General features: G+C 37.6%; 1 protein-coding gene and 1 long non-coding RNA gene across 29 annotated transcripts in view; one reads left to right on the top strand and one right to left on the bottom strand.

The window, feature by feature from the left end:
• cdh31 (cadherin 31) overlaps nucleotides 1-25,246 on the bottom strand; it is a 438,121-nt gene that overhangs the window by 190,401 nt on the left and 222,474 nt on the right. For 6 of the 28 annotated variants that reach the window (XM_051932028.1, XM_051932029.1, XM_051932032.1 and 3 more), the window contains exons 1-2: nucleotides 20,043-20,242; nucleotides 18,978-19,095 (exon numbers count right to left, since the gene is read on the bottom strand). The exons of 14 other annotated variants lie outside the window; for them this stretch is intronic. In XM_051932028.1, the coding sequence (XP_051787988.1) occupies nucleotides 18,978-19,095; nucleotides 20,043-20,087 (163 nt within the window). In that variant the 5' untranslated portion in view covers nucleotides 20,088-20,242. Of the gene's footprint in view, nucleotides 1-18,977; nucleotides 19,096-20,042; nucleotides 20,248-20,292; nucleotides 20,369-25,246 lie in introns of those variants that run through there. 8 more of the 28 variants (XM_051932043.1, XM_051932042.1, XM_051932031.1 and 5 more) reach the window with 6 other exon arrangements.
• The window catches only part of LOC127529178 (uncharacterized), a 412,696-nt gene that overhangs the window by 217,443 nt on the left and 170,007 nt on the right, over nucleotides 1-25,246 (top strand). The window lies entirely within an intron of this gene.

The following is a 25,246-nucleotide window of genomic DNA, read 5'->3' as shown; positions in this document are numbered from 1 at the left end:
AAAAAGCAGCTTGACTTGCACAGGAGATAACAGGCAGGTGTAATGAGCCTGCCATCTCCTAAATTCCATCTGCACATCAATTTTATTTTTTCAAATCAACAATGCATAATACACATTAAAAATTACCCCAGATTTAAAATCCTGGAGAGAACTTTGGTATAATGGCACCAGGGCTTTTGTCTGAGCAAGCTGTACAAGGTGGTGGATGGTGCCACTAGCACCTATATTTTGAGGCAGTAAGATGTGAAAGGCAGCTTCAACTCCATATATCCCAAATGGATGCAGCAAACAATTGATGGCATTAGTAAGTGGGACAACACTATTCATGTTTTACTTTACATTTTAACCTATCAACATTTATTGTAAAAACCTATTCTGAAAATACGGGACAACAATCATGTTAAAGAAAACATTTCTGCTTCGTTTCCCAAATCCTCCCCACAGGTAGCAAATTAAGAGGCCCATTATAAATCAGTAAACAAGATGAGGCAGAAGTAAACACTCAATAACAGAGTATAAAAGGTAGGACACTATTAAAAAGCTTCCCATGTGTAACAACTGGCAGCAAAAGTTCACTACACAGAACTAAACATTGCTACCCACTGCAGGAGTAAATGGCCCATAAGTGCTTCACATTGCAAGGAGCAGGCTGCCCTTATTTCTCATAAGTGCTGAAGTCTCAAAAAAAAAAAAAAAAAAAAAAAGTAAAAATGTTCTACTATAGATGCAACGGTCTTAGATTAGCTTACATTGATTAGGAGTTTGAGGACGACTTTGGCTGATAGCAATCAGTTATTCATGGTTTTGATGGCATTTTCCTCCTTTCAATGGAAGCACATCTGAAAAACTAAGCATTCAGGTTCCCTTCTGACAATGACGCTGAAGGTAGTGTTTAAAGAAAAAATTGCATTGGACTCCAGATTCGACTTATTTAGATGGTTGTACACAGGCTACTCTCCCCAATATATTTACTGACATTCCTAGAATTAGTTTTTCAGCATATTACTGCCACAAAACAAACAATACTTCACTTAGCTTTCACACAGCAACCAAGATACTACTTGTTCTTTGTGAAACCAACAATCATAAACCGATCAACTAATTGAATATTAGTGTTGTGGTGCATCATTTATGAACAACTGTAAATCAAATTAGCTAGGATTATTTACTTTGTCCTCAGTTTCAAACCGGTTCCATAAGCATGAGTGACTTTAATGACAAGCAGTGTTTCTAGATCTCAAACCAACAGGCATATTTGGGACAAATAAAAACTGGACGTTTGCTGGATGAAAAGTGCATCCCAAAAAAAAACAAAAAAACCAAACAAAGAAAACGTGATTTCAAGTTGTCTGAGGAAGAAAGTTAGTAGTTCTTCTCAATACTGGGTATACCTAAGTGACTAGTGAATGCATTCATTATGAAATGCAAAATGAAGGTATCCTTTTATCCTGCATTTTCTTGGTGCTTGTAACAACTGAGCATCTGGATTCACAAGCCTGACAACAGGCATTAGAACGAAATTACTACAGTTCCAATTAATTGCATCTTACCTACTAAATATTCAAGAGATGGCTACACCTATGTTCAAACTGAAAAATGTCTTGAGGTAGGGACATGGGTGTAACTTCATTAGGGTTTGTCACTATACAAACAATTCTAATTTATTTGGAAAAAAGACATTTTTCAACAGCCAAACAGTTGCTCTGCAGTCATTTTACTAGTACTGGGTGGTATACCGGTTCATACTGAACACAGTTTATTTTTGTTATGATATGGATTTTTTTTATACCGCAACACCGGTTTAAACTGCCTAAACGTTTGGAATGTGGTGCAGCGGGAAACTGTTTAAGGGGGGACCTTTTTCACTGCTACACCGCTAAACACATGCAATGGAGTACATATGTTAGTGGAGGTGTTGGGCTGTGAAAATGGACAGAGAACATTCCGAAACTGAAACTGTAGCAGACGATAAAGTTGAAAATGATGACACAGAAGAGCTTTTGCTGGAAAAAGGAGTCACGTCATTTGTCTGGAGATACTTTAGATTTAAAAAGGTCAGATGTGGACCATTATGTTCAAATGTGTGAATACTGTTTTTATACTATACTGTTTCTATACTACTGGATAATACTGAAAGCCAAGTTGTATTTTTTTCCAATGCTGTGTAACGTTCCTGGGTACTGTGTAATAGTGTGACGACCTGCTGACTTTATTCGACATTTCCACTTTAATGTCGATGCTTATGACAAGAAAATCGACATTTCTACTTTATTCTCTCCGTTTGTCAAGATTAAAGTCGACATGTTGACTTTATTCTCGTAATTTATTAAAATAGAACATTGTAAACTAAACACCTTAAAATGAATATTTAATTTACTAGATTTTCTCAAACCCCGTCATAAGTTATGTAGCAAATTAAATGCTTTGTGTTGTGCTCCCAGAGCCATGTTAATCACTACGTGCTTCTTAAACTGACTTACTCTTGCACTAAGAGGAGGTGCAGGTTAGCACACAGAATACATTAATTTCATGATATTCCTGCTCCCTGAACATTTAGAATGCCAAGATAAATACTTGATATAAATTTTCATGATGAAATGCATTAAAGCATGTATTAATCATGTGGGGGCACGGTGATGTGGAGGTTGCATTGTTGCCTCGCAGCAATGGGGTCCCGGGTGTTCCCTGCTTTGGACATGCAGGTTTTTCTGGTGGGCTTACTCGCCATGCTTCAGTTTCCTTTCAAAGTCATGTAGGATGGGGGGTTTTGTTATGCTATATTAACCCTGCTAGTGTATGTATTGCTCGTATTCATCCTGCGATGTGCTGGCGCAACGTTCAGGATTTCCTCCTGCCTTGCACACAACGCTTGCTGGGATGGGCGCAACCCTGAATGGACGGCATAGTTAAACATGTATAACAAAGATTTTTTTTGAAATATTTGAACACTATGTGGTCTAAGTTTATACTAGTTTTAATTTCACAAAGACGTTTATCGTGTGGCGATTGGTTATGTGGAGAAAGAAAAAGGAAGGATAAGAACTGGGGGCTTGGTACGTCAGAAAGAGACAGCACGCATGCAATAAAGAAAGCGTGCTCAGAAGAACATCCACTGAATTCTGTGTTCGTGTCTTCGACCACCAGATCACGAACCCAACATTTACACAATATTTAAGTTAAACCTGTGCGATACCCATTCATACATCCAGTTTTTTGGAACCTCATCACACCTGCCATAAAGTTCTCTACATTGAACGTACACCTAGGGACCTCTTACTGCGAGGGAGCAGCACTACCGTGCATATTTAATGTGTGTTTTAATGCATTTCATCATGAACAATTATCTTAGCATTCTACATTTTCAGAGAGCAGGAATATCATGAAGTGAATGTATTCAGTGCGGCGATCGCTGCCTCTTAGTGCAAGAGGAAGTCAGTTTAAGAAGAACGTAGCAATTAACAACTGGGTCGGGGAACACTTCACTAGATTTTCTCAAACCCCGTCATAAGTTAAACACTGATTTTAGGATGAAGTTTAGTTTACATCATTCTACTTTAATGACAAAAATTACGAGAATAAAGTGGAAATGTCAACTTTAATCAACAGTTTTTTTTCTTCACCATGGTCCTAATACGATTCCGTAGGGCTATACCACAGATAGCATTATAAATGCAAGTTGCAGTTTTATTTTTTATGTATATAGCTTAGCTTGAAGCAAGGTCCATATTAATGCAGTTTGCCTTAATGATGGTTCAGTTGGTAAAGATGTCATCACCAAGTTGCACTTGTTTTGTTTTATTCTTATTTGGTGAATACTGTATAATGCAACTAGGTTTGAAGTCTTGGAAGTAATAGTATTACTGGAAGTTGCGCTATTATTTATTTTATTGTTATTATTTATTAGTTTAAATATTATGCAGTTTAATGGTAGTTTAAAAAATGACTAACATGTCAGTGGACAGAGATTGTTAACATTAACAGAAAGTGTAGATGGTTTACAAAAAATAACTTACTATTTATTCCTTTTCTAAGACATGTTCAGTACAGTACAACTTTTGACAAGCACCTCTGGATATTTTACTAAGTCTAAATGCCTCTTTGGATGGCTGAAAATGTCAAAATTTTAGTTTAAGTTGTTTGCAAAATGTGTTCAATAAAAAGATTCTATATTTTTACTGCATCTGTCATGCAATGAGATTCCTTCTCTTCATTAGTGCCACCCCCTTGAAAACTATCACTTTATGGGGCCATGCAAACCTGTATTAATACTTGTGTGCACATTAAAATATTTTTTTTTACAATTTACAATTCATGACAGTGGAATAGGTTATTCTTAGCCAGTCTACTGCAGTAATTGCAGTGTAAAACGTGATTAACATCCACTCATGCATGGGAAAAAAATACCGTTGAATACTGTGAAACCGGTATAATTTAGACAAATACTGTGATATAGAATTTTGGTCATACCGCCCAGCACTACTGCAACTTGCACATGTGTCGCGTTAATTTCTGGGAACCTGCTCAGATAATGCACCAAATGAACACTGGCAACACGTGGCAGCCATGATGCGTGTGAGTACGCGTTCTGAGCGTGAAGTATAAACGAGCCTTTAGGAGGTCAAGCTTTCAGTTATAAACTGCTCAACAGTAATCAAGTGCCTTAGCCAATCACAAAACAGAGGCACTCATATGGGTAGTTACAGCCAACTACGTTTAACATGTTTAAATATCTGATCCCTAGTAACATGTTTCAAAAAAGGATGATTTTTTTTTTGTCTTTGCAGCAGCCTCTGGAAAAATTTAGATCTCCAAGTAATATTGAAACCTAGATCGTGAAAATTTTTGTTTAGTGCCAGCATGAACATCCAATTTCTGTAATACTATTTTCAATAGTGATAAAAAACTGTGCAAACTGTTTTAGCACTGCATTCAGATCAACATAGCCATATGACAATTGAACCAGTGTTTATTTTGAAGAGTGCATGAGAACCAAGCATGCAGCAGCATGTCCAAGTAATGTCAAGTCCATGTCAGATAACATTGAATTACTCATTTACACTATAGCAGCTGTTTATATCCAGCAGGTCACAAAAAGCTAAATTTTATTTTTTGAAAGACAAGGTTGGTTGGTTGGTTGGGAGCACATTGTCACATCCACCACATTACAAACTACCTGGATTGGGACCCAAGTGCAGGGGGTGTCACCTCAGCACCACACTGGAACAGTGAGTTTTTTTAAACCTCCAAGTTTTCCCTGTAAGTTGGAGGACCTGCCTGCAGGGCTGGAAGCAAATGCTCCAATTAAAGCTGTACATAACTAAGGAACAAAACTTCATTGATTTTCTTTGGAGAAACAAGGACACAGGCTGTGCACAATAAAACCTATTACACATATGGTACTCATGTACCAGTCAGATTTACTCAAGTTTCATTAGGATTATTCTGAACAAAGCTTACTAGTAACACTTGGACCCCCATTTCTCAAAGAAAGCCACTTGCTATGAAAAGGATCTGAAGCCCAATTGCATGGTGGGAGTAGCCAGCACCTTCAATTCTTTGGTCATCTATAATATTCATTTATGCTCCGAGTGTATGACCTGCAGTTGCAATGAAAATGATCAGTCAGCCTGTGCAGTATGTTTCACTGGCATTAGGAAAAGAACACGGCAACATCTGTCTGCTAGACTGCATGCCCACATAAGTGTTCTTTTTCTGTCAGCCATGAGAAGGACCTGAAGCCAGATCATGCTGCCAAGGTAGCCGGCACCTCAACTTTTCTTGTATATGTAGAGATTACATAATTGTATGAATGCCAACTTGTGAAACAAAACATGTACCTATTCAAATTTAAAGCTTATTTGATAGTGTTATTTTGTGTTTGTACCATGTAATTTCTTTGCATTGTTGATAAGTGAAACAGTATACATGCAACGTAGTTAATTCTAGAAAATCTAATTATCTTAACAGTTTATTCTAGCCCTGTCTAACTCATTCTTGTTTATAACGGGGGTGAGAGAAGCATAAATGTGTAAGCAATTTATGTTCTTCTGCCTTTGCGATGCTGCTTTTAACTCATTTTCAAATAAAAAATTAAATGTAGATAAAGTTCAGGCAATCCAAAAAATACAGAAAATGTCAATTCACAAATACAAAACATATGAAACAGAATTCGTGGAATTAAATGGACAAAAGTAAATCTGTAGTGCAAATCAGAAAGGTTTGGTATGTTAATTTAAAAATTAAAATGGATCTCTTACCAGAAAAATAAAACAATGATTTCATTGATTGCAATACATTAAATTAGTTCAAACCACCACTGTAATTATCGATAAAACATTTTCCGTTGACAAAATAAACGTACAGCAATGAAAAACAAACTTGTTAGTATTTGTATTCAATTAACAGATATTCTTGTCTACATTTGAACACTAACAGTAAATTGGTAAATTTCACCAATGAATATGAAAAAGATTTCACAAAAAAACACACTTAAGTCCATCTATCCATCTCTCCAACCTGCTATAAAACAAATTTCAAATCTTTGTGGTCAGTAATATACCACTTCCAGTCACTTCATCAAGATCAAATTTTATCCCTAACAAGTAATGATCATACAAAATTAATGTAATGTAAATGTAACCGTAGTAATGCATATGTAATAGTGCCGATACCTGTTAAGCTATCATATCCAGTTATCCGATTAAGGTGAAATTCTATCTGTGTGTTTGATACCCTAACTAAAAGATAAAAGTTCAATTTTTCCCTTCTTATCATGCAATTTCACAGAAGAACTACTATACAAAATTTTAAATTGTTAAACTATGTACCAGTATATTTAAAAAATTGTGATATATGTTCATGTATAGTACCACTTCCAGTTGACTTAGTTTTCTATCAACTTTTGGGCAACTTAACATTTTGATACAACACACAAATGCCAAATTTTCATTTATCTAGTTCAAAGTGTTCAAGCTATTCTGTTTCCATACACACACACATATATATATATATAAAATAAAAAAAAAAAAAATATATATATATATATATATATACACACACACACACACACACACATATATATATATATACGTACGTATATATAAATATATAAATAAATAAATAATTGCAAAAATAGTCAGTGTTCAGGGGCACATGAAAATTTGAGGATTCACCTAAATCTAGAGGCTAAATTTTTTCACAATTACTATACTCTACACTATATATATGAGAAAGTAAAAATGAACAGTTGACACATGTGGTCTATGGTTTAATTATAAAAAAAACCCCACTAAAACGGGACATAAGGCTTTTGTTTACCTGGTTATGGAGAGGAGCATAAAAAAAAAGTTTAAATAAAACGGAATCTGCATCAACCTATTATGTAATACAAGGGGGCTTCACTCGCCTACCCCCGGCGTTTTGAACCCGTGCCCGCTGGGTAGCCACGTGCGAGGATGACGCACGTTTAATACGGAGAGCTCGCCCGGGTCACTCTGGGGCTCTCCACTGTTAACACGGAGCCCCGTACGTACCCGATTATATTTTCCCTTTTTTTAGTAATAATTTTCATTTGTTTGTGATACTGTGATGTTTATCGTACTGTTAATAATGCATGACTGTAATGTGATTCACCTATGCCGTATAGGTTGGATGTGTGAGGATGACATATGTTTAATACGGAGCATTCGCCCGTGTCACCGTGGGTCTCTCCACTGTTAATACGAAGCTCTTTCCGAACTATTATGCGGTGCATTGTGGAGCACTGCGGACTCTGTAGTGTTTCCTGTTTCACTTCGTATATCGTTTAGTCGAGCGGTTTCTTTTTGGAGGAGTCTCTGCCTGGTTTGCGTCATTTCAGACGCACGTTGTAGGCAATTGCGTTCATTAATTATATCCAGGCAGGCGCGAGTTTGTATCTCGGTCACTCGAGCTGTGTCGTGTGGAACCCGTGCCTGCTTTGCTTATGCAGTTTGAGACGCGCGTTGTAGGAGTCCACGTTCATTAGATCTACGCATTAGTGCCACTCACAATATGGCGGCCACGCCTGCGCATTCCGTATTATGTCGGTTCTTACCATGCTGTGTAGGCGCATTTGCCTTTTGTACTTTACTGGGCTTTGTGACGCCCGATGTAGGCGCCTGAACCTTCAGGGTCCGTATCCACTGTGTGGTGTGGACGTTTAACTGTCGTTGGTCCTGCCTTTATATTCTGTATCTCGGTGTGCATGTGTTTAGTGCCTAGGTGTTTTTGTAGCTGTTGCATTCCAGGTTTCATCATCTGTAACCCGCTCTCCATGTGTTCGTCCCCGTTCTTTAATCCCTTTATGAAGTTTTACTTTGTTTCCTACTCTGTGTTTGTTTTATTTCTGACCTCGCTTTATCCTGCTTGCGGCATGTCAGACGGTTCGTAGTCTCTCTCGTTTTACTGTGGGGAGGAGGGCTTTGTTTTGTAACCCGCTCTCTATGTGTTTGTCCCTGTTCTTTAACCTCTTTATGACATTTTAGTTTGTTTCCTACTCTGACGGTTCGTAGTTTCTCCCGTTTTGCTCTGTTGCGGTGGGGGGGGGGGCGGCAGCTTTGTGTGGCGCCTGCGCATGTGCGTAGTCTCTCCCGTTTCACTATGGGGGGGGGGGCTTTCTGTGGCGCTTGTGCACTATGTCTTTTGCGTTCACGGGCACGACCCTGCATCCATATCCGGTTTACCATTCTCGTTTAGTAATATGGATATATATTTTCTAGGAATTACAAATTCTAACAGTAAAATTCATGTATAGCTGTATTTTGCTGCTTAATATAAACAAGTACTTTTATAATCTTGTCAATGTACCAGAGCTTTTAATCAAAGGTTTTTTCAACTCAGCCTCTGAATACCAAACACACCCCAGAGTAAACCATTCGGACTTAAGCCTGCAAAATATTCACATACCTATAAAGGACAGCTATGCATGATCTGAAATACCTGCAGTCTCATCTTTTTAACAAACACATAAATAAAAGGTTTATTTAGTAGAAACACTAATACACTAACCACATATTAGAACAATCTAGATAAGAACAGGCCATTCAGCTCAACAAAGCATGTCAGTCCTATCCACTTAAAAAAAAACTAAGTCTAGTTTAAAAGTTCCTAAAGTCCAACTCTCTACCACACTACTTGGTAACCAGAGTAAAGTATGGTTCTCTGTGTAAAGAAAAAAACTTCCTAATGTTTGTATGAAATTTACCCTTAAGTTCCCAGCTGTGCCACCATGATCTTGATTAACTCTTTTTAAATTAAGTTGGTGTCAAGTCCACTATGACTCCTAAATCCTTCTCATAGTCATATGGTGTACTTTCAATTTTCAAACCTGTTCATTAAGTAAACTCAACATTTTAACTTCCTACATGTAACTCTACATTTACTTAAATTTCACTAGCATGAATCTGCCTAAGCCTATATGCTCTCCAAGTCCCTCTGTAATGATTCAACAGATTCTAGATTTACCAATCAACCTAGCTTGGAATCATCTGCAAACTTAACCAGCTTATTTAAAATTCCTACCCAAATCATTTATTTTAAATTAAGTATAGCAGCAGCTCTAGTGCTGCCCCCTGTGGAATATCACCTTACCATCAGCCAATTCTGACTGGGTTCCTCACACCATAACCTTCTGCTTCCTGTGTCTGAGGAAATTTTGCAACGACTACACACTACACCCTGAACTCCATTTCTTTTAGCTTGATGCCCAACCTCTGATGTACCACCTTATCAATTGCTATCTGAAACAACATACATATAAGCTCCACTTTAATCATTCTTTTGTTGCTTCCTCATAAAATACCAGCATGTTAATAAAAAACACTGCATCCCTTTTCTGAGCCCATGCTGACTATTCAGTAAAACTCCTGTTCTTATCACATGCTGCTCAGTCTAAAGCAACACCCCCCACCCCCCCCCCCCCCAAGCCGGTCCCCAGAATTCCTTCATTTAAAATTTAACTGATGCATGTTAAGCTTACTGGGCTACAGTTGCTTGGATCTGCCAGATCATCCATTTTATACAACAGGTTAATATTTGCTATTTTCCAGTCCTTCAGAATTTCCCCAGTGTACAATGATAAAAGTAAGTGTCCAGGGTTTACATATGCACTCGCTAACCTCATCAAGAACTCGAGGATAAACATTACCTGGTCCTGGCGATTTATTTGATTTAAAACCATTTAATCTAAGCAATACTTCTTTACAATTTCCAAATCACTCAGTACCCCCTTAGGAGTACCTTTTGCTGCTGGGAAGTAATTTACTTCCTCACATATGAAGAGTTTAAGAAAAATTAGTTTAGAGCAAGTGTTATTTTATAGTCTCTATTTCTTAATCCCCTTTACTATTCCTGATGCACTCTGCTTCCTTGTCTGCTCTTTTAGTACTAAAACATTGATAGAATCTCCAAGTTGACCGTTGCCCAATCTGCTATATTCCTCCCCAACTACCTTTTATTTTCTATAATATCCTTCTTAGTGGTTGCCCTTATCATAAACGCCCTATGATTCACAAGGGAATTAATTTTATATCAGAGTATTATTCCCCCTTGCAGCTTCTTTTTCAGCTCTAACACGAGATTTCTCTTTTTAAAAAAAAAAAAAATTCCCTAATACTTACAAATTTAGGTTTGTACCAGCTCTGCATTAGATATACTGTAAAACATTTTTAAACCTGTTCCACTGCTCCTTGACTGTCTCCACACTTAAAAGCTTATCCCAGTCCACCCTCTTTAGCATTTGCAGCACTTTATCAAAATTTGCCCTACCAAAAAAAATTATTGTATTATATTATGGTCACTTGACCTTAGTGGTTCAATCACCTTTATACCCTCAATTCTATATGGATTATTACAAGAGACTAAATGTAGACGGGCTTCTCTCTTCGTTGGTGCTTTAACATACTGCTGATTTATGTCTGAAAACTTCTCTTGTACTGTACTATTTGCAAGGTTAACCCAGTTAACATTTGGGTAGATACAAGTCCCACATACAGTCATATGAAAAAGTCTGGGAACCCCTCTTAGCCTGCATAATAATTTACTTTCAACAAAAAATATATATAAAAAGATCTGAAAACAAAGATTGTTCAGTATCACGGTTATGGGGAAGGCTACAAAAAGCTGTCTTAGAGGTTTAAACCGTCAGTTTCAACTGTAAGGAATGTAATCAGGAAATGGAAGGCCACAGGCACAGTTGCCATTAAAACCAGGTCTGGCAGGCCAAGAAAAATACAGGAGCGGCATGTACACAGGATTGTGAGAATGGTTACAGAAAACCCACAGATCACCTGCAAGAACATCTTGCTGTAGATGGTGTATCTGTACATTGTTCTACAATTCTGTGCAATTTTCACAAAGAACATCTGTATGGCAAGGTGATGAGAAAGAAGCCTTTTCTGCACTCATGCCACAAACAGTCGCTCGTTGTATGCAAATGCCCATTTAGACAAGCCAGATTCATTTCGGAAGAAAGTGCTTTGGACTGATGAGACAAAAATGTAGTTATTTGGTCATAACAAAAAGCGCTTTGCATGGCAGAAGAAGAACACCACATTCCAAGAAAAACACCTGCTACCTACTGTCAAATTTGGTGGAGGTTCCATCATGCTGTGGGGCTGTGTGGCTAGTTAAACTCGAGGGCTGGATGAATTCAACCCAATATCAACAAATTCTTCAGGATAATGTTCAAGCATCAGTCACAAAAATGAAGTTACGCAGGAGTTGGATATTCCAACAAGACAATGATCCAAAACACAGTTCAAAATCTGCAAAGGCATTCATGCAGAAGGAGAAGTACAATGTTCTGGAATGGCCGTCACAGTCCTCTGACTTGCATATCATTGAAAATCTACGGGATGATTTGAAGCAGGCTGTCCATGCTCAGCAGCCATCAAATTTAACTGAAGAGATTTTGTATGGAAGAATGGTCAAAAACACCACCATCCAGACACTCATCAAAGGCTATAGGAGGCGTCTAGTGGCTGTTTTATTTGCAAAAAGAGGCTCAACTAAGTATTGATGTGATATCTCTGTTGGGGTGTCCAAATTTATGCACCTGTCTAATTTTGTTATGATGCATATTGCATATTTTCTGTTAATCCAATAAACTTAATGTAACTGCTGAAATACTACTTTTTCCATAAGGCACGTCCTATAATAAAAGGAAGTTGATACTTTGAAAGCTCAGCCAAGAATAAGAGGGGTTCCCAAACTTTTTCATATGATTGTAACCAATTTCCCCTTGTAAACTTGCCTTTTAAGATTACTAAAAAGATGTAGATAGGCCATATTTTAGGAATGTCTTTTGCATTGAAATTACTGTCTGCATTGGCCTCTTTCCTTAATGCTTTCCAGCTGAAGCCATATACCCTCACAAAGATTGGGCTCATTGTCCAATTAAAGAGGACATGCATATTAATTCTGTTTGACATAAATAGCAACCCAATTTTTCTGTTCTAGATTTCCTTTAGATAAAAAGTATATCCCGCTGCTCTACTTATCCCTATCCTTAATGTAGCCAGGTTTCTGTTATTGCTATAATTTCATAACTATGCTCAGCTACATACAAGTACATCTCACTTGTTTTATTTTTAAACGAAATAAAATGCAGATGAACGGTCAAAATATTAGCACACTTAAAACACTTCTGTATATAGCTTTATATTTAACCCTATCGACAGAATCTGTTCTTATCATCATGTCCCCTTAGTCACTAATTCCTAGCAGCAAACCAAGGTCATTGAATCTATTAGACACCCAAGAACAGCCCAATTCTTTCTCTCACCATTTTATTGTGCTTTGCCACTGAATGTCATGAAATGGGATTTGCATATAGAACAGACAAACAAAATTATTAACATGTAAAAAGAAAACTAGGCTATAGCAGGATAGAGAGAGGCAATAATGGAGTGTGGATGAAAGTGATGTTCAGTGATAAATCACAAATCTACATTGGCCAAATATATTCCTAATCTTACATCTGGTGTTATTCTAAAAGAAACACACAGATGACTGCCTGAACAAAAGCAACATATGGAACTGAATGGACCCTCAAACATACCATAGTTTGACAGACATAAGGATATTGTCTCAGATGCTGATGTAAGTAACACTGGAGTACCACAAGAACAGTCTTGTCTTTTCTCTTCATTCTGTACACCTCCGACTATAGAATTCACCACCATGATCAGGTCACTGACAGAAACTCAGATGATTTTGCACTTCTATGGTTTGTCTCATGCCCCTTTTCAATGCAATCGAAGTTGGAGAAATTTGTTTCTTGGTACAGGAAAAAAAAAAAAAAAAAAAACTCTACCTTATCAGCAAAATCAAGGATATGGTCATTGACTTTTATCACACCAAAGACCTGGGGCCTCATATACAGTGGTGTGAAAAACTATTTGCCCCCTTCCTGATTTCTTATTCTTTTGCATGTTTGTCACACAAAATGTTTCTGATCATCAAACACATTTAACCATTAGTCAAATATAACACAAGTAAACACAAAATGCAGTTTGTAAATGGTGGTTTTTATTATTTAGGGAGAAAAAAAAATCCAAACCTACATGGCCCTGTGTGAAAAAGTAATTGCCCCCTGAACCTAATAACTGGTTGGGCCACCCTTAGCAGCAATAACTGCAATCAAGCGTTTGCGATAACTTGCAATGAGTCTTTTACAGCGCTCTGGAGGAATTTTGGCCCACTCATCTTTGCAAAATTGTTGTAATTCAGCTTTATTTGAGGGTTTTCTAGCATGAACCGCCTTTTTAAGGTCATGCCATAGCATCTCAATTGGATTCAGGTCAGGACTTTGACTAGGCCGCTCCAAAGTCTTCATTTTGTTTTTCTTCAGCCATTCAGAGGTGGATTTGCTGGTGTGTTTTGGGTCATTGTCCTGTTGCAGCACCCAAGATCGCTTCAGCTTGAGTTGACGAACAGATGGCCGGACATTCTCCTTCAGGATTTTTTGGTAGACAGTAGAATTCATGGTTCCATCTATCACAGCAAGCCTTCCAGGTCCTGAAGCAGCAAAACAACCCCAGACCATCACACTACCACCACCATATTTTACTGTTGGTATGATGTTCTTTTTCTGAAATGCTGTGTTCCTTTTACGCCAGATATAACGGGACATTTGCCTTCCAAAAAGTTCAACTTTTGACTCATCAGTCCACAAGGTATTTTCCCAAAAGTCTTGGCAATCATTGAGATGTTTCTTAGCAAAATTGAGATAAGCCCTAATGTTCTTTTTGCTTAACAGTGGTTTGCGTCTTGGAAATCTGCCATGCAGGCCGTTTTTGCCTAGTCTCTTTCTTATGGTGGAGTCGTGAACACTGACCTTAATTGAGGCAAGTGAGGCCTGCAGTTCTTTAGACGTTGTCCTGGGGTCTTTTGTGACCTCTCGGATGAGTCGTCTCTGCGCTCTTGGGGTAATTTTGGTCGGCCGGCCACTCCTGGGAAGGTTCACCACTGTTCCATGTTTTTGCCATTTGTGGATAATGGCTCTCACTGTGGTTCGCTGGAGTCCCAAAGCTTTAGAAATGGCTTTATAACCTTTACCAGACTGATAGATCTCAGTTACTTCTGTTCTCATTTGTTCCTGAATTTCTTTGGATCTTGGCATGATGTCTAGCTTTTGAGGTGCTTTTGGTCTACTTCTGTGTCAGGCAGCTCCTATTTAAGTGATTTCTTGATTGAAACAGGTGTGGCAGTAATCAGGCCTGGGGGTGGCTACGGAAATTGAACTCAGGTGTGATACACCACAGTTAGGTTATTTTTTAACAAGGGGGCAATTACTTTTTCACACAGGGCCATGTAAGTTTGGATTTTGTTTCTCCCTAAATAATAAACACCATCATTTAAAAACTGCATTTTGTGTTTACTTGTGTTATATTTGACTAATGGTTAAATGTGTTTGATGATCAGAAACATTTTGTGTGACAAACATGCAAAAGAATAAGAAATCAGGAAGGGGGCAAATAGTTTTTCACACCACTGTATAAACAGTGCATACGCACAGAAATGTTGCGCAAGAACGTTTCCACACTCAAATCGCAATGTATAAAACCTAAACTTGGCGTAAAGCCACGCACATTTCCATGGTACCTCATACCCTGGCGTACGCAATTTCTCCGTTCAGTTTTGCAGACTTGCGGCACCCAGCGTCAAAGCAGTGCTACAGTTCCCATGTGGTCACCCTTTCTTAGATCCACATTCCTGACGCGGCTTTATAAATACACTGAAACTAACTGCATATTGTTTATTAGTGTAATGCATCCGATTGTAATTAACCTGCAGCAATATAATGGTCCAGGGAATAGCCATAGTATTCCAAATACCATAACTGCTTTAGCATTGTTACTCTCACTGCATCTTCTTTCAGCTGCTCCCGTTAAGGGTTGCCACAGCAGATCATCTTTTTCCATATTACTCTCACTGCACCACTCAGAGTGTATCACTGCATCCGAGAGGGGAATCACAACAGCAGCTGATTGGAAAGCGAATTATCGGGATACAGCATGAAGCAGATGCTGCTTCAGCCACGGCAAAACTGCTTCAAAGCCTTTCCTGTATCAAGTTGCGGTTCAGAAAAAGTTTCATCCCAAGAATTATAAAACACACTCAATCAGTCAATCAAGTGCTCCTTGTAGAACGGTTTGTACTTAAATACATTACCCCACTGTAATCTTGCACTACAGTTATAATATTGCACAACCTGCGCCACTTTATAAAGCACGTATTTACATATGTTGACGATATTTTTAAGATGAAATGCAGCAAAATATGTTGATTATACTATATTTTAAATGTTAACATTTTATCTGTAATCTGTATTGTTAATAATTAAACATGTGAGGACACGGTGCCGCAGCGATAGCTAGTTCATGGACTGTTCCTGCATTGCGTTGTATTCTTGCTGGTGCTGACACGACACTGGAAGGATAGATGGACAGAATAATTAAACATGTACTACGAAGATATTTCAATGTTCCTTAAAAGTTCTGAAGAATCGGCGTTCTAAGCTTACAGATGGCTTTACGTCTATTACAGAGCTGATTGTGTGGCGATTGGGTATTTGGAGAAAGAAAAGTAAGGACAAGAATTGGAGGTTAGTACGTTTGAAAGAGACAGTACTTCTGTAATAAATTATTTCATCGAAGGTCGCGCATGGCGCAGCAAGCCTCTTGCGTGAGACATGAACAAGCACTGCGCCATCGTGTTCCCATGTTTAATAACATGCTTTCATTCCTATCATCATGAAAGATATCACGTATACATCTCAGTATTTTAATTATTCAGAGAGCTGTAATATCACGAATGCAATGGATTGTGTCCTGTCGGGAGAAAAAGAAAGCCTGTTTAAGAAGCAGGTAGTGATTCACACACAGAGCACAAAGAAGATCAAAATACAGAACAAAGCATTTAACGTGCTACTTTAGTTACGATGGGATTTGAGAAACTAGTAAATTAAACAATTTTAAGATCTTTACGATGTTCTACTTTAATGGCAAAATAAACTACGTGATTAAAGTGGAAATTTTGAGATTAAAGTTGACACTTCGTGCCTTTTCCCCCCACACTGTGTGCCTATTTTTTTTTGTCTGTACCCTAATAAGCTTTTATATGACACTCAGATGGTGGGCTACAACTCGCCTTTTCATGGCGACTTTGATATGGGACTTCTTTTTTATTTCGGGTACTGTGCGACTTTGTGAACTTGAGCTTTCGAGTTTCTCCGACACTCGGTCACTTGATCAACTTTCTTTTGTTGTTTATATCACTGTTTAAACCAACAAATAGTACATTTTTCCTTTGCCTCCACTTGGTATTCGCTGAAATTCTTATATTTTCCCCTCGTGCTTTTCTCATTGTCTTTTCACAGAAGGCTGAGCTTAAGGGCTATTTATATTGATTTGCATATTGAAAGAGGCGTAATTCTGGGAGGAGTTGGGGTGGGACAGAAGGTGCATGCACGTGCGTTACTTTTCACGCTGATCAGGATTTATGTAGTGGAAGAACATGAAAGTTTGCATACACACAGATTCTTGCATCTGGATTTTTCTGTGCATACGCACATTCCCGCTTTTGTGCTTACGCCACGTTATAGTGCAAGTTCTACGCACGGCATTATACATGAGGCCCCCGGTGTGTACAGTCACTATTTAGGGAGTTGATTTGTATGTTGTGCACTTATAGAAGTACTTGGGGGGGAGGGTTGGGTGGTGTCCCCAAACACAGAGGATTTATATAAGAAAGGGCAGATATTTTTTTCTTAGGAGACTGCATTCCTCTAATGTGGGTAGCAACATTCATCACATCATCTACTACTCTGTGATGGCCAGTGCAATTTTCTACACAGTGGTGAGATGGGCTGGTAAACATTAATTCATCACCAAGATAACATGGGCAAGCCCAGTTATAGGACACACTCTGGACCCCATAGAGTTAGTAACAAATTAAAGAATCAAAACAAGCCTGAGTGCCATTATGGACAATACTGCACACAGTAACAAGGCAGACTTTCAGCCAGTGAACTATTCCACAGAACTACAGGGGCTCCTTTATACCAACAACAATAGCCAGTATAATGCCTGAGTCACAGCTTTTCTAATGTTATTCCTTTTTAGTCATTCTGGTAAGTATGTATATAAAGGCCATCTGTAAAAATCCAAATTTGCACCTGGGGACAAAATGTTCTGTCATGTCAGGTAAAGAACAAGGGATGATGGCAACCAATACCTCAACAGTTAACATATAGATGTACATTGAAATTTTGAACACCTCTGACTCAATTGCTAGAAAACAGATTTGGTGATGAAGTAATTTTTTCAGGATTATAATGCATCTTGTCACAGAGCAAAGAATGTTAAAGCTTTTTTTTTTTTCTTCTGAAGAAAAAGTATCAACTCCAACATGTGGCCAGCAAACTGAAAATTTTTGGTGAAAAATTAAAACACTCCATGACAAGGCTCCACCCTGCAAAGCTGATCTGTCAACTGCTATCAGACAACACTGCTGGAACCAGCTTGATGTTGATTATTGTTTTTCATTAAAAAGCCCACGCCTCAAAGAATTCTGGGCCTCTTATGCCTGAGAAGGAGCAACAAAGTACTAATTGAGGTTTTTTTTTTTTTTGTTTTTTTTTTGACGATTCCATAACTTATCCCTCTACTTGATCTGGGAAAAAAACATGCCATCAATTTGTATGGGGAATGTTTCAGGAAGCTAAATACAAATTGCTGTGTTATAGCTGTAGTTTACTTACTAAGAGGTTAAAAAACGCTGGGCAAACATCCTCCAAGTGTGGTAATTCCACAATGTTTGCTAGGTGCTGTATAACAGTAAGCAGTAGTCCATTACCTATCGCCGTTTTTTTTTTCGTTTCCAACACCGAAAAGGAGGGTCGTATTCCTAGAAGTACACACTTGGGCCAACGAGGAAGAAAAACGACAGATGCTTCAGCCCAACAGCCACACCTTTATGCACGTCCCTTATTTGTGATATATAGAGTATACTCAGTTTTGTACAGCAGCTACACAATCCTACAATACCCTCTCTCACAACACAGAAGCTATACAAAAAAAATTTAGCCAAAGCCGCTGGCATCCAACCACGCACGCAAGCAAGCGCCAAGACCTTTTTTAAACTTTTTACCTTCTCGATAACTCAAACCGCGAACAACTTAAACCCAAGCAGTACAGCAACTGACTGATTTAAAGGTTGGCAACTGATCACGTCATTATTTTAGTAATATTTAGTTGACCGATATAAAAGTAACCGAACCAGTGGATAACCAAAAAATGTAAATCGATTGCCACTGAATGCCACAATATCTGAATACTGATCGTGCACCTTATAAACTTTAAAAAAAAAAAAATGTCCTCTGAACCGAGAAATATGCTAATGGATTTGCTTCTATAAAGACAAGACGAGACAACACAGAAGTAAAGCTCACTTACCTCGACCCAGTATTTTACCCCGGTGCAGTCGGTTTCTGTGAACTGTGAAGACAAAGTTGTCGGATGAAAAGCCGGGCTGGCATGGTATGGTTTTTTGGCAAAATCCTCCCGTCCATATCTGAAATAATATTTTCGTTGTTAATTCTGTGTTATACACGTGACGAATGTGACAATAAGAGTCTAACGACTAACAAGACCATAAAAATTTTTTTTGGCAAAATGCGTTACCGTTTGAATTATTTAGATGTTTCACTGCCTGATAAATACACTTACAGAACTAAAAATATATTGTAAATGAAAACAAAACAAGCACATTGGGAAAAAAACGAACGAAATACTGGATAATCCAGAAGAACTTTGGGTAATCTGCAATATAAAACATACACGTTAGTCTAGAAGTACTTTGAAGAGGCAATGCTGGAACATTTTTGGTTCACGAATGCCGTATTTATCGTAATTTGAATTAAGTTTCACGGAACGAGACCACTTGCTCATCGTATCAGGTGCAGAACGTCATTCAAAAAGATTTTTAAAAAATTGCCCCTCACTAAACTCAAACCAATCGCCATGTTCACCGAGTGAAATTTTTTATCTAGCCACCCAACCCCCCCCAATTGATCCAAGGAGAGAAAAAAGAACAAAAGTGGAGGGCGCCCTAACACCGAGACGACCAGGCAGGTAAAGGCGGGGCAGCAGTAGGCATTCTTAAACTTACAAATACAATGCACAAGTGGATAGTTTTAAAGAAATTCCTAGTGAAAAAGGTTTTATTTGAACACTGTTAAACAGGTGGATGGAGCATTTAAGTTTGGGGAACTAAAAAAACAAACCACACTCGAACCGAATCCCATAAAGCTAGCCGGAGTTTACTATGGCCCAATTTGACTTCGGGTTCTCCACACAGTAGAAAATATTTATCAGGCACCAAGTTTTCAAAAGGGCGATTTACGACCAAAAAGATACTTGACGGTCGGAGTTTTGCTAAAAAAACGAAAGAATAATTCAACATACACAATGATACGTAAAAACACTGCGAACTTAACACGAAATTAAAATAGAACTTACCTGGAGAAAAACAGTAATTGCCGCAAGTGGTAAAAGCCACCCCATCAGCTTTCTGTTGATTAAATCTTCAGTTCAGTATAAAACACTCGAAACCAGGCCTATGCGTCTTCACCAAGAAAAAATCCAACGAAACTGCGACACACCTAAGCAAGCAGGAAATCCAGACTGAGTTTAATCGCTGCCAAGATTGCCCTGATAATGGTGGACGACGTCATGCAGGTAGCCTCGCCCTCAAACTTTAACGACTCACTTTCCAAATATGGCCACATCCTTCAACCTGTGTGTCTCAACAGGTAAAGCAGCGGCACCTCCTGGGTCCTAATGCGTGTCTCTTTCTACGAGGCAAAAAAAAGTCAAAATCGTCTACTTGTGTTAATTTTTCGACGTCTAGACGTAAAATACACCCTGTCTCTATCTGTTATAGAACCTCTTTCAAATCTTAATTATGTTTACATAATCAATAGTTTAGCTTGGCTGATGAAAACAGCAGGGCTATAATTCTGGTTTATGCTATTCCACTATAAATCTATTATAATATATTGTAATCAAGTCACCATATAAAGATTGGTTGATTAAATATATATGAATATTGATGTCGCATTACATTATAGGAATTGTGTTTTTTTATTTACTTTCACTTCTTTCTTCTGAACAAAACTTCTCTGTCATCAAAAACGTTAATGTAAGCTGATATAGATGCAAAAAAAATATTATTATTATTATTAAGAACATAAGAAATCTTTCAAAAAAGAAGAGTTTGCTTGTTAACTAAATAGCTAAGCAGTCTCAATGTCTTATCCAGATACTTCTTAGTCTGTTGAGGCTTCAATTACATGTCTTGGTAGTTTTTTCTATAGCTATTTGTGTAAAGAAGTGCTTTCTGGGTTTGTGTCTTAAATGCATTTCCCCTTAATTTCCACTTGTGTTGTTGAGTATGTGATTCACCCTTAACCTACAATAATTCTGTTAGATCTAACTTATACCTTTGCGGATTTTGAATATCTGGATCAGGTACCCACATTGTCTCCTTTGTTTGAGACTAACACTCACCTATAATTTAGAGGTGCTGCTTAATCATTACACACATCTGTGTCTTCTAGGAGAAAAAAAAGTGAGGAAAAAAATTCCAGAGACAGTTCCAACATTGGGAATTGAACAATGGTCCCTGGAACTGTGATACAGAAACACCATTAGAATTCTTGGCTGTGTTTGTTTTGATGTAAAATATACACATATATGATATTCATAAGTGTGATTTGGCTGATGAAAGTAAAGTTTAAACAAAAATTAAAACAAAACAAAATGAAATGAAAAACCTGAATCGGGTTTAAGTAGGACTGATAATGAATAAATGGATGGATAAAATCACAGTAATCACATAGAAATACAGGATTTCACAGGGAGAGAGGAAAGCCTGTTGTTTAGGTAAATCATGCCACGTGATGAAGAGTTGCACTGTGACAGTGGAATGTGAGATGAAACCAACAGCGAGGTTGAAGAAGATGTGCATAGAAGAAGTGACAAATGCAATTGTTCCCATCTCTTGGAATCCTGAAGATTGCAGTAAAATGAGGAAGGGAATTCTGGGAGCCACTTGTGATGTAAGATAAACTTTGATAAGGGCCATCTGATTATATTTTGTTTTTTGTTTAATGGTAATCTTAGATATAAGTGAATTTGTATTTGTTTTGGCAGTATTATGAGAAAACAAATAACAATTTTACTGAATAGGATGTGCCAAACATTATACTGTTTTTAACATAATAAAGGAAATAGTATAGTAAATTAAAATTCACACTATGCCAAACAAATGGTGCTCCGTTCAGGGATTGTCCCTGCCTTGTGCATGATACTTGCTGGATGGGTTTCAGCTTCCCATGATCCTGCTCTGGATATATGGGTTTGGAAAATGGATGGTTGGACCATTCCAAAAAAGGAAGAATAGGATAAAGGTCCATACCTTAAGGAAAATTAGTTCTACACTGCAAAAAAAAAAAAGAATATGAATGGGCTTTATCCAGGATTTGGTGGTTGGAAGACACTAAGAAGCTGAGTGATGGGGTTGTGTGGAGGTTAGTAGTGCTCCTGGAGTTCAGAAATGATTTCTGGTCAAAGATGGGAAACAAGCATTCTCTTAAGACAATGTGTGTCCTCTCCATGATCTGGGCAGTACTGCACCCAACCTTGTATCCGTGTTCATTTGAATACACTTCTCACTAGGATGTTACACTGCATATATTGGTAATAGAGTCTGATTTATCCAAATAAACCAAAATACTGATCACAATGAGCTGTTTTATGAAAATCATTTAATGTGTTCAATATTTGAAAAATGTCAGTATTTTAACATACATTGGAATTGATTGGTATCAAAATAATTTAATACGATATGCAACTTGTAGCTTATTTTATTATAAATATAATGTTGTCAGACTAGTTTAATCCAATTCATGGCTACAGGGAACCAGATATTATCTTGGCAGCAATGGGTGCAATACAGGAACCAACCTTGGGCAGGGTGCCAGTCCATCAGAGTCCACTCACACACACATCATCCACATGAGCCCAATTCAGAATCACAAATAATGATGTAGCATTCATACCTCAATACACACAGAAACACTCACAGAGACATGGGGAGAACATGGAAATCCTACATAGAGATGGTGGCTAGGCATGAGATTAGAACTCAAGACATTAAATGCTTTTGTCATCTTGTAAAGCTACGTTCTTTGTATGAAAATGTGCTATATAAATAAATATTGTTGTTGTAAATTCACAAGACTGCAGCAGTAACCACTGTACTGTCCTTGTTAAATGTAGTACATGGGTAGTACAATCTCTAGTTGCAGAACACTTCTCAAAAAGAAAAACTTGAATAAAAATCCACTAATGCATAATAACATAAAGGGAAGTCTTTGCTAAGGTGTGCATTTTGTTTTAATTACTTAAAGCATAAGAAATTTGCTAAAACATTGATAAAGAACACCAATCAGCACAAAGGTCAATAAAGCTTCCATCCATCCATTTTCCAACCTGCTGAATCCGAACACAGGGTCACGGGGGTCTGCTGGAGCCAATCCCAGCCAACACAGGGCACAAGGCAGGAAACAATCCTGGGCAGGGTGCCAACCCACCACAGATCCTTCTCTTTCTAGTATTATATATTCAAGCAACTGGTAGATCATACAGTATGCGGTGATCTGTACAAGAAAAGGTATCCTGGAACGCAGGCTTTGTCAAAAACACTAGGTCTTGTTATCTTTTATAGAATGAACAATTATTTAAGCAACTGAACATGGCCTCTATTAGGTGTTGTAATCTGGGCCAGGATTTAAGTGATATTGCCAAAGGTTAAACGCTGGGATAGCTTGTCAGCAACAGGACTAAAGACAACTGATAGATAAAACAAAATTATGTACACCACAGAGCACAAGGACTTAATGGACATAATAGACACTCACTGATCAAGCTCTAATGTTGTCTGTGTGCATAATGTGACTGTCTTCTGTGAAGATTTTATTACTGTAACTGACAGTGTCTGGGTATGTTTAAAAAGAAAGATCTGACAAAGCTAAATACTCAGAGACTAGCTTTCCTAATTGGAAACAAACACCACAATACATTATTTTTTAATGGTCAGAATTCACACAATAATTCATGTGGTGTTCAGCTTGTGTGTTTCTTTAAAACCTGTTTATTCTCATCTGTCCATATCTTTATTCATTATACATTTATCTCCAGACACTACATATGCCTTTAAAATGATCTTGAAAGTCACAGTGACACATATTAAAAATGAGATATCTAACTATCATTCATCCATCCTCTGTCAAAACATTTTATACTTTTTATGGGTCCATTCAGACTCAAATGCAAAACAGAAGAGGAACACAGACTCCCATGCCACCTACCCCATGTCCATTATCAAACCAATGTACAGTTAGTGGAGTGCCCTCAGTGCCAGAGCCTATACGACTTTTACTGTTAATACAGAAGTTTAACAAGTAAAGTGCTTTCTGTCTAGCAAAGAATCTGTAAATACAAAAAATATATATATTTCTACGGTTTGAGCTGCACAGGTGTATGGTTGTTAGTGCTGTTATCTCATGGGGTTCAAATAATCATACTGGTAATAATAATTCTTTGCATTAAATCACTATCTGTATGCAGTCTGCATGTTTTCTCTCTTCTGTTTGTCCCTGAAAATTGATTACTATTTAAATTTATCTTTGTTTGTTCCTTTTAAAACAATTGGTCAGTCTAGATCATTTATACCCTCTTTAATAGCATCACAAGCTCTTTTTTACAGTATATGCAAAACCATCTACCAACATACGTAACAAAACAGAAGCAGCAAAACTGTTAGATTCAGAAAGTAGGATAAATAAAACAGTACACAAGTAAAGAGAAGGAGCTTGAATGATCTTGCTTTCAGAATTCCACAGGATTAAACCAAGTTTTCATACTAACCCCAAACATTGATATTGATATCCGTCCATCCACCCATCTCCCTAACCTGCTTAATTTTCATTTGAATGCTGTTTGTAATTGTATCATGCTTTTTTGCTTTTTTTGTGAGCTGTTAACACTGCTTTTGTCTCCTTAAGAAATGCAAGTCTACAAAGCCAAATGACTACAACACTTACCAAAACATGGAGAAGGCATTTAGTGCACAGTTGTAACATAAAGCCAGACCACTCCTGGTTTAAAAAAATGCAACTTAACAAGCCAGTGGGATTTGTCTTGTCTACTCCATTCTTTGAGCAACAAAATGAGTAAATACCACCCTGGGTCTTTTGCCTCTGAAGCATTCAACACCGTGCATGCGATTCAGTTCCTCTGTAGTTTAAAGATTACTTTGCTATTTTCTTTACCCAACCCATTACTTTAAGTGATCTGTTTTTTAATCACTTTTAAAGTGGGCAGATTAGGTATAATTTAATTTATGCCTTTTAAGTATATGCATTTATTTCTTTGTACTAGAGAAAAAGGCTGTAAACTGGTATTCAGGTATGTATTTTAAATCCAAAATGTATTTTGGGCAGCAGTATATTACTGCTTTTTGTCAAATATTGCTTTTTGTCAAAAATATATTTTATTGTAACCCCACTACTATCAATAAATAATGAATAGAGGCCAGTGTATCTGTATATATATATATATATATATATATATATATATATAAATATATATATATACAC

The sequence above is a fragment of the Erpetoichthys calabaricus genome, chromosome 9, assembly GCF_900747795.2.
Source record: "Erpetoichthys calabaricus chromosome 9, fErpCal1.3, whole genome shotgun sequence".
Lineage (NCBI taxonomy): Eukaryota > Metazoa > Chordata > Cladistia > Polypteriformes > Polypteridae > Erpetoichthys > Erpetoichthys calabaricus.
This window is presented reverse-complemented; position numbering and strand designations above follow the sequence as displayed.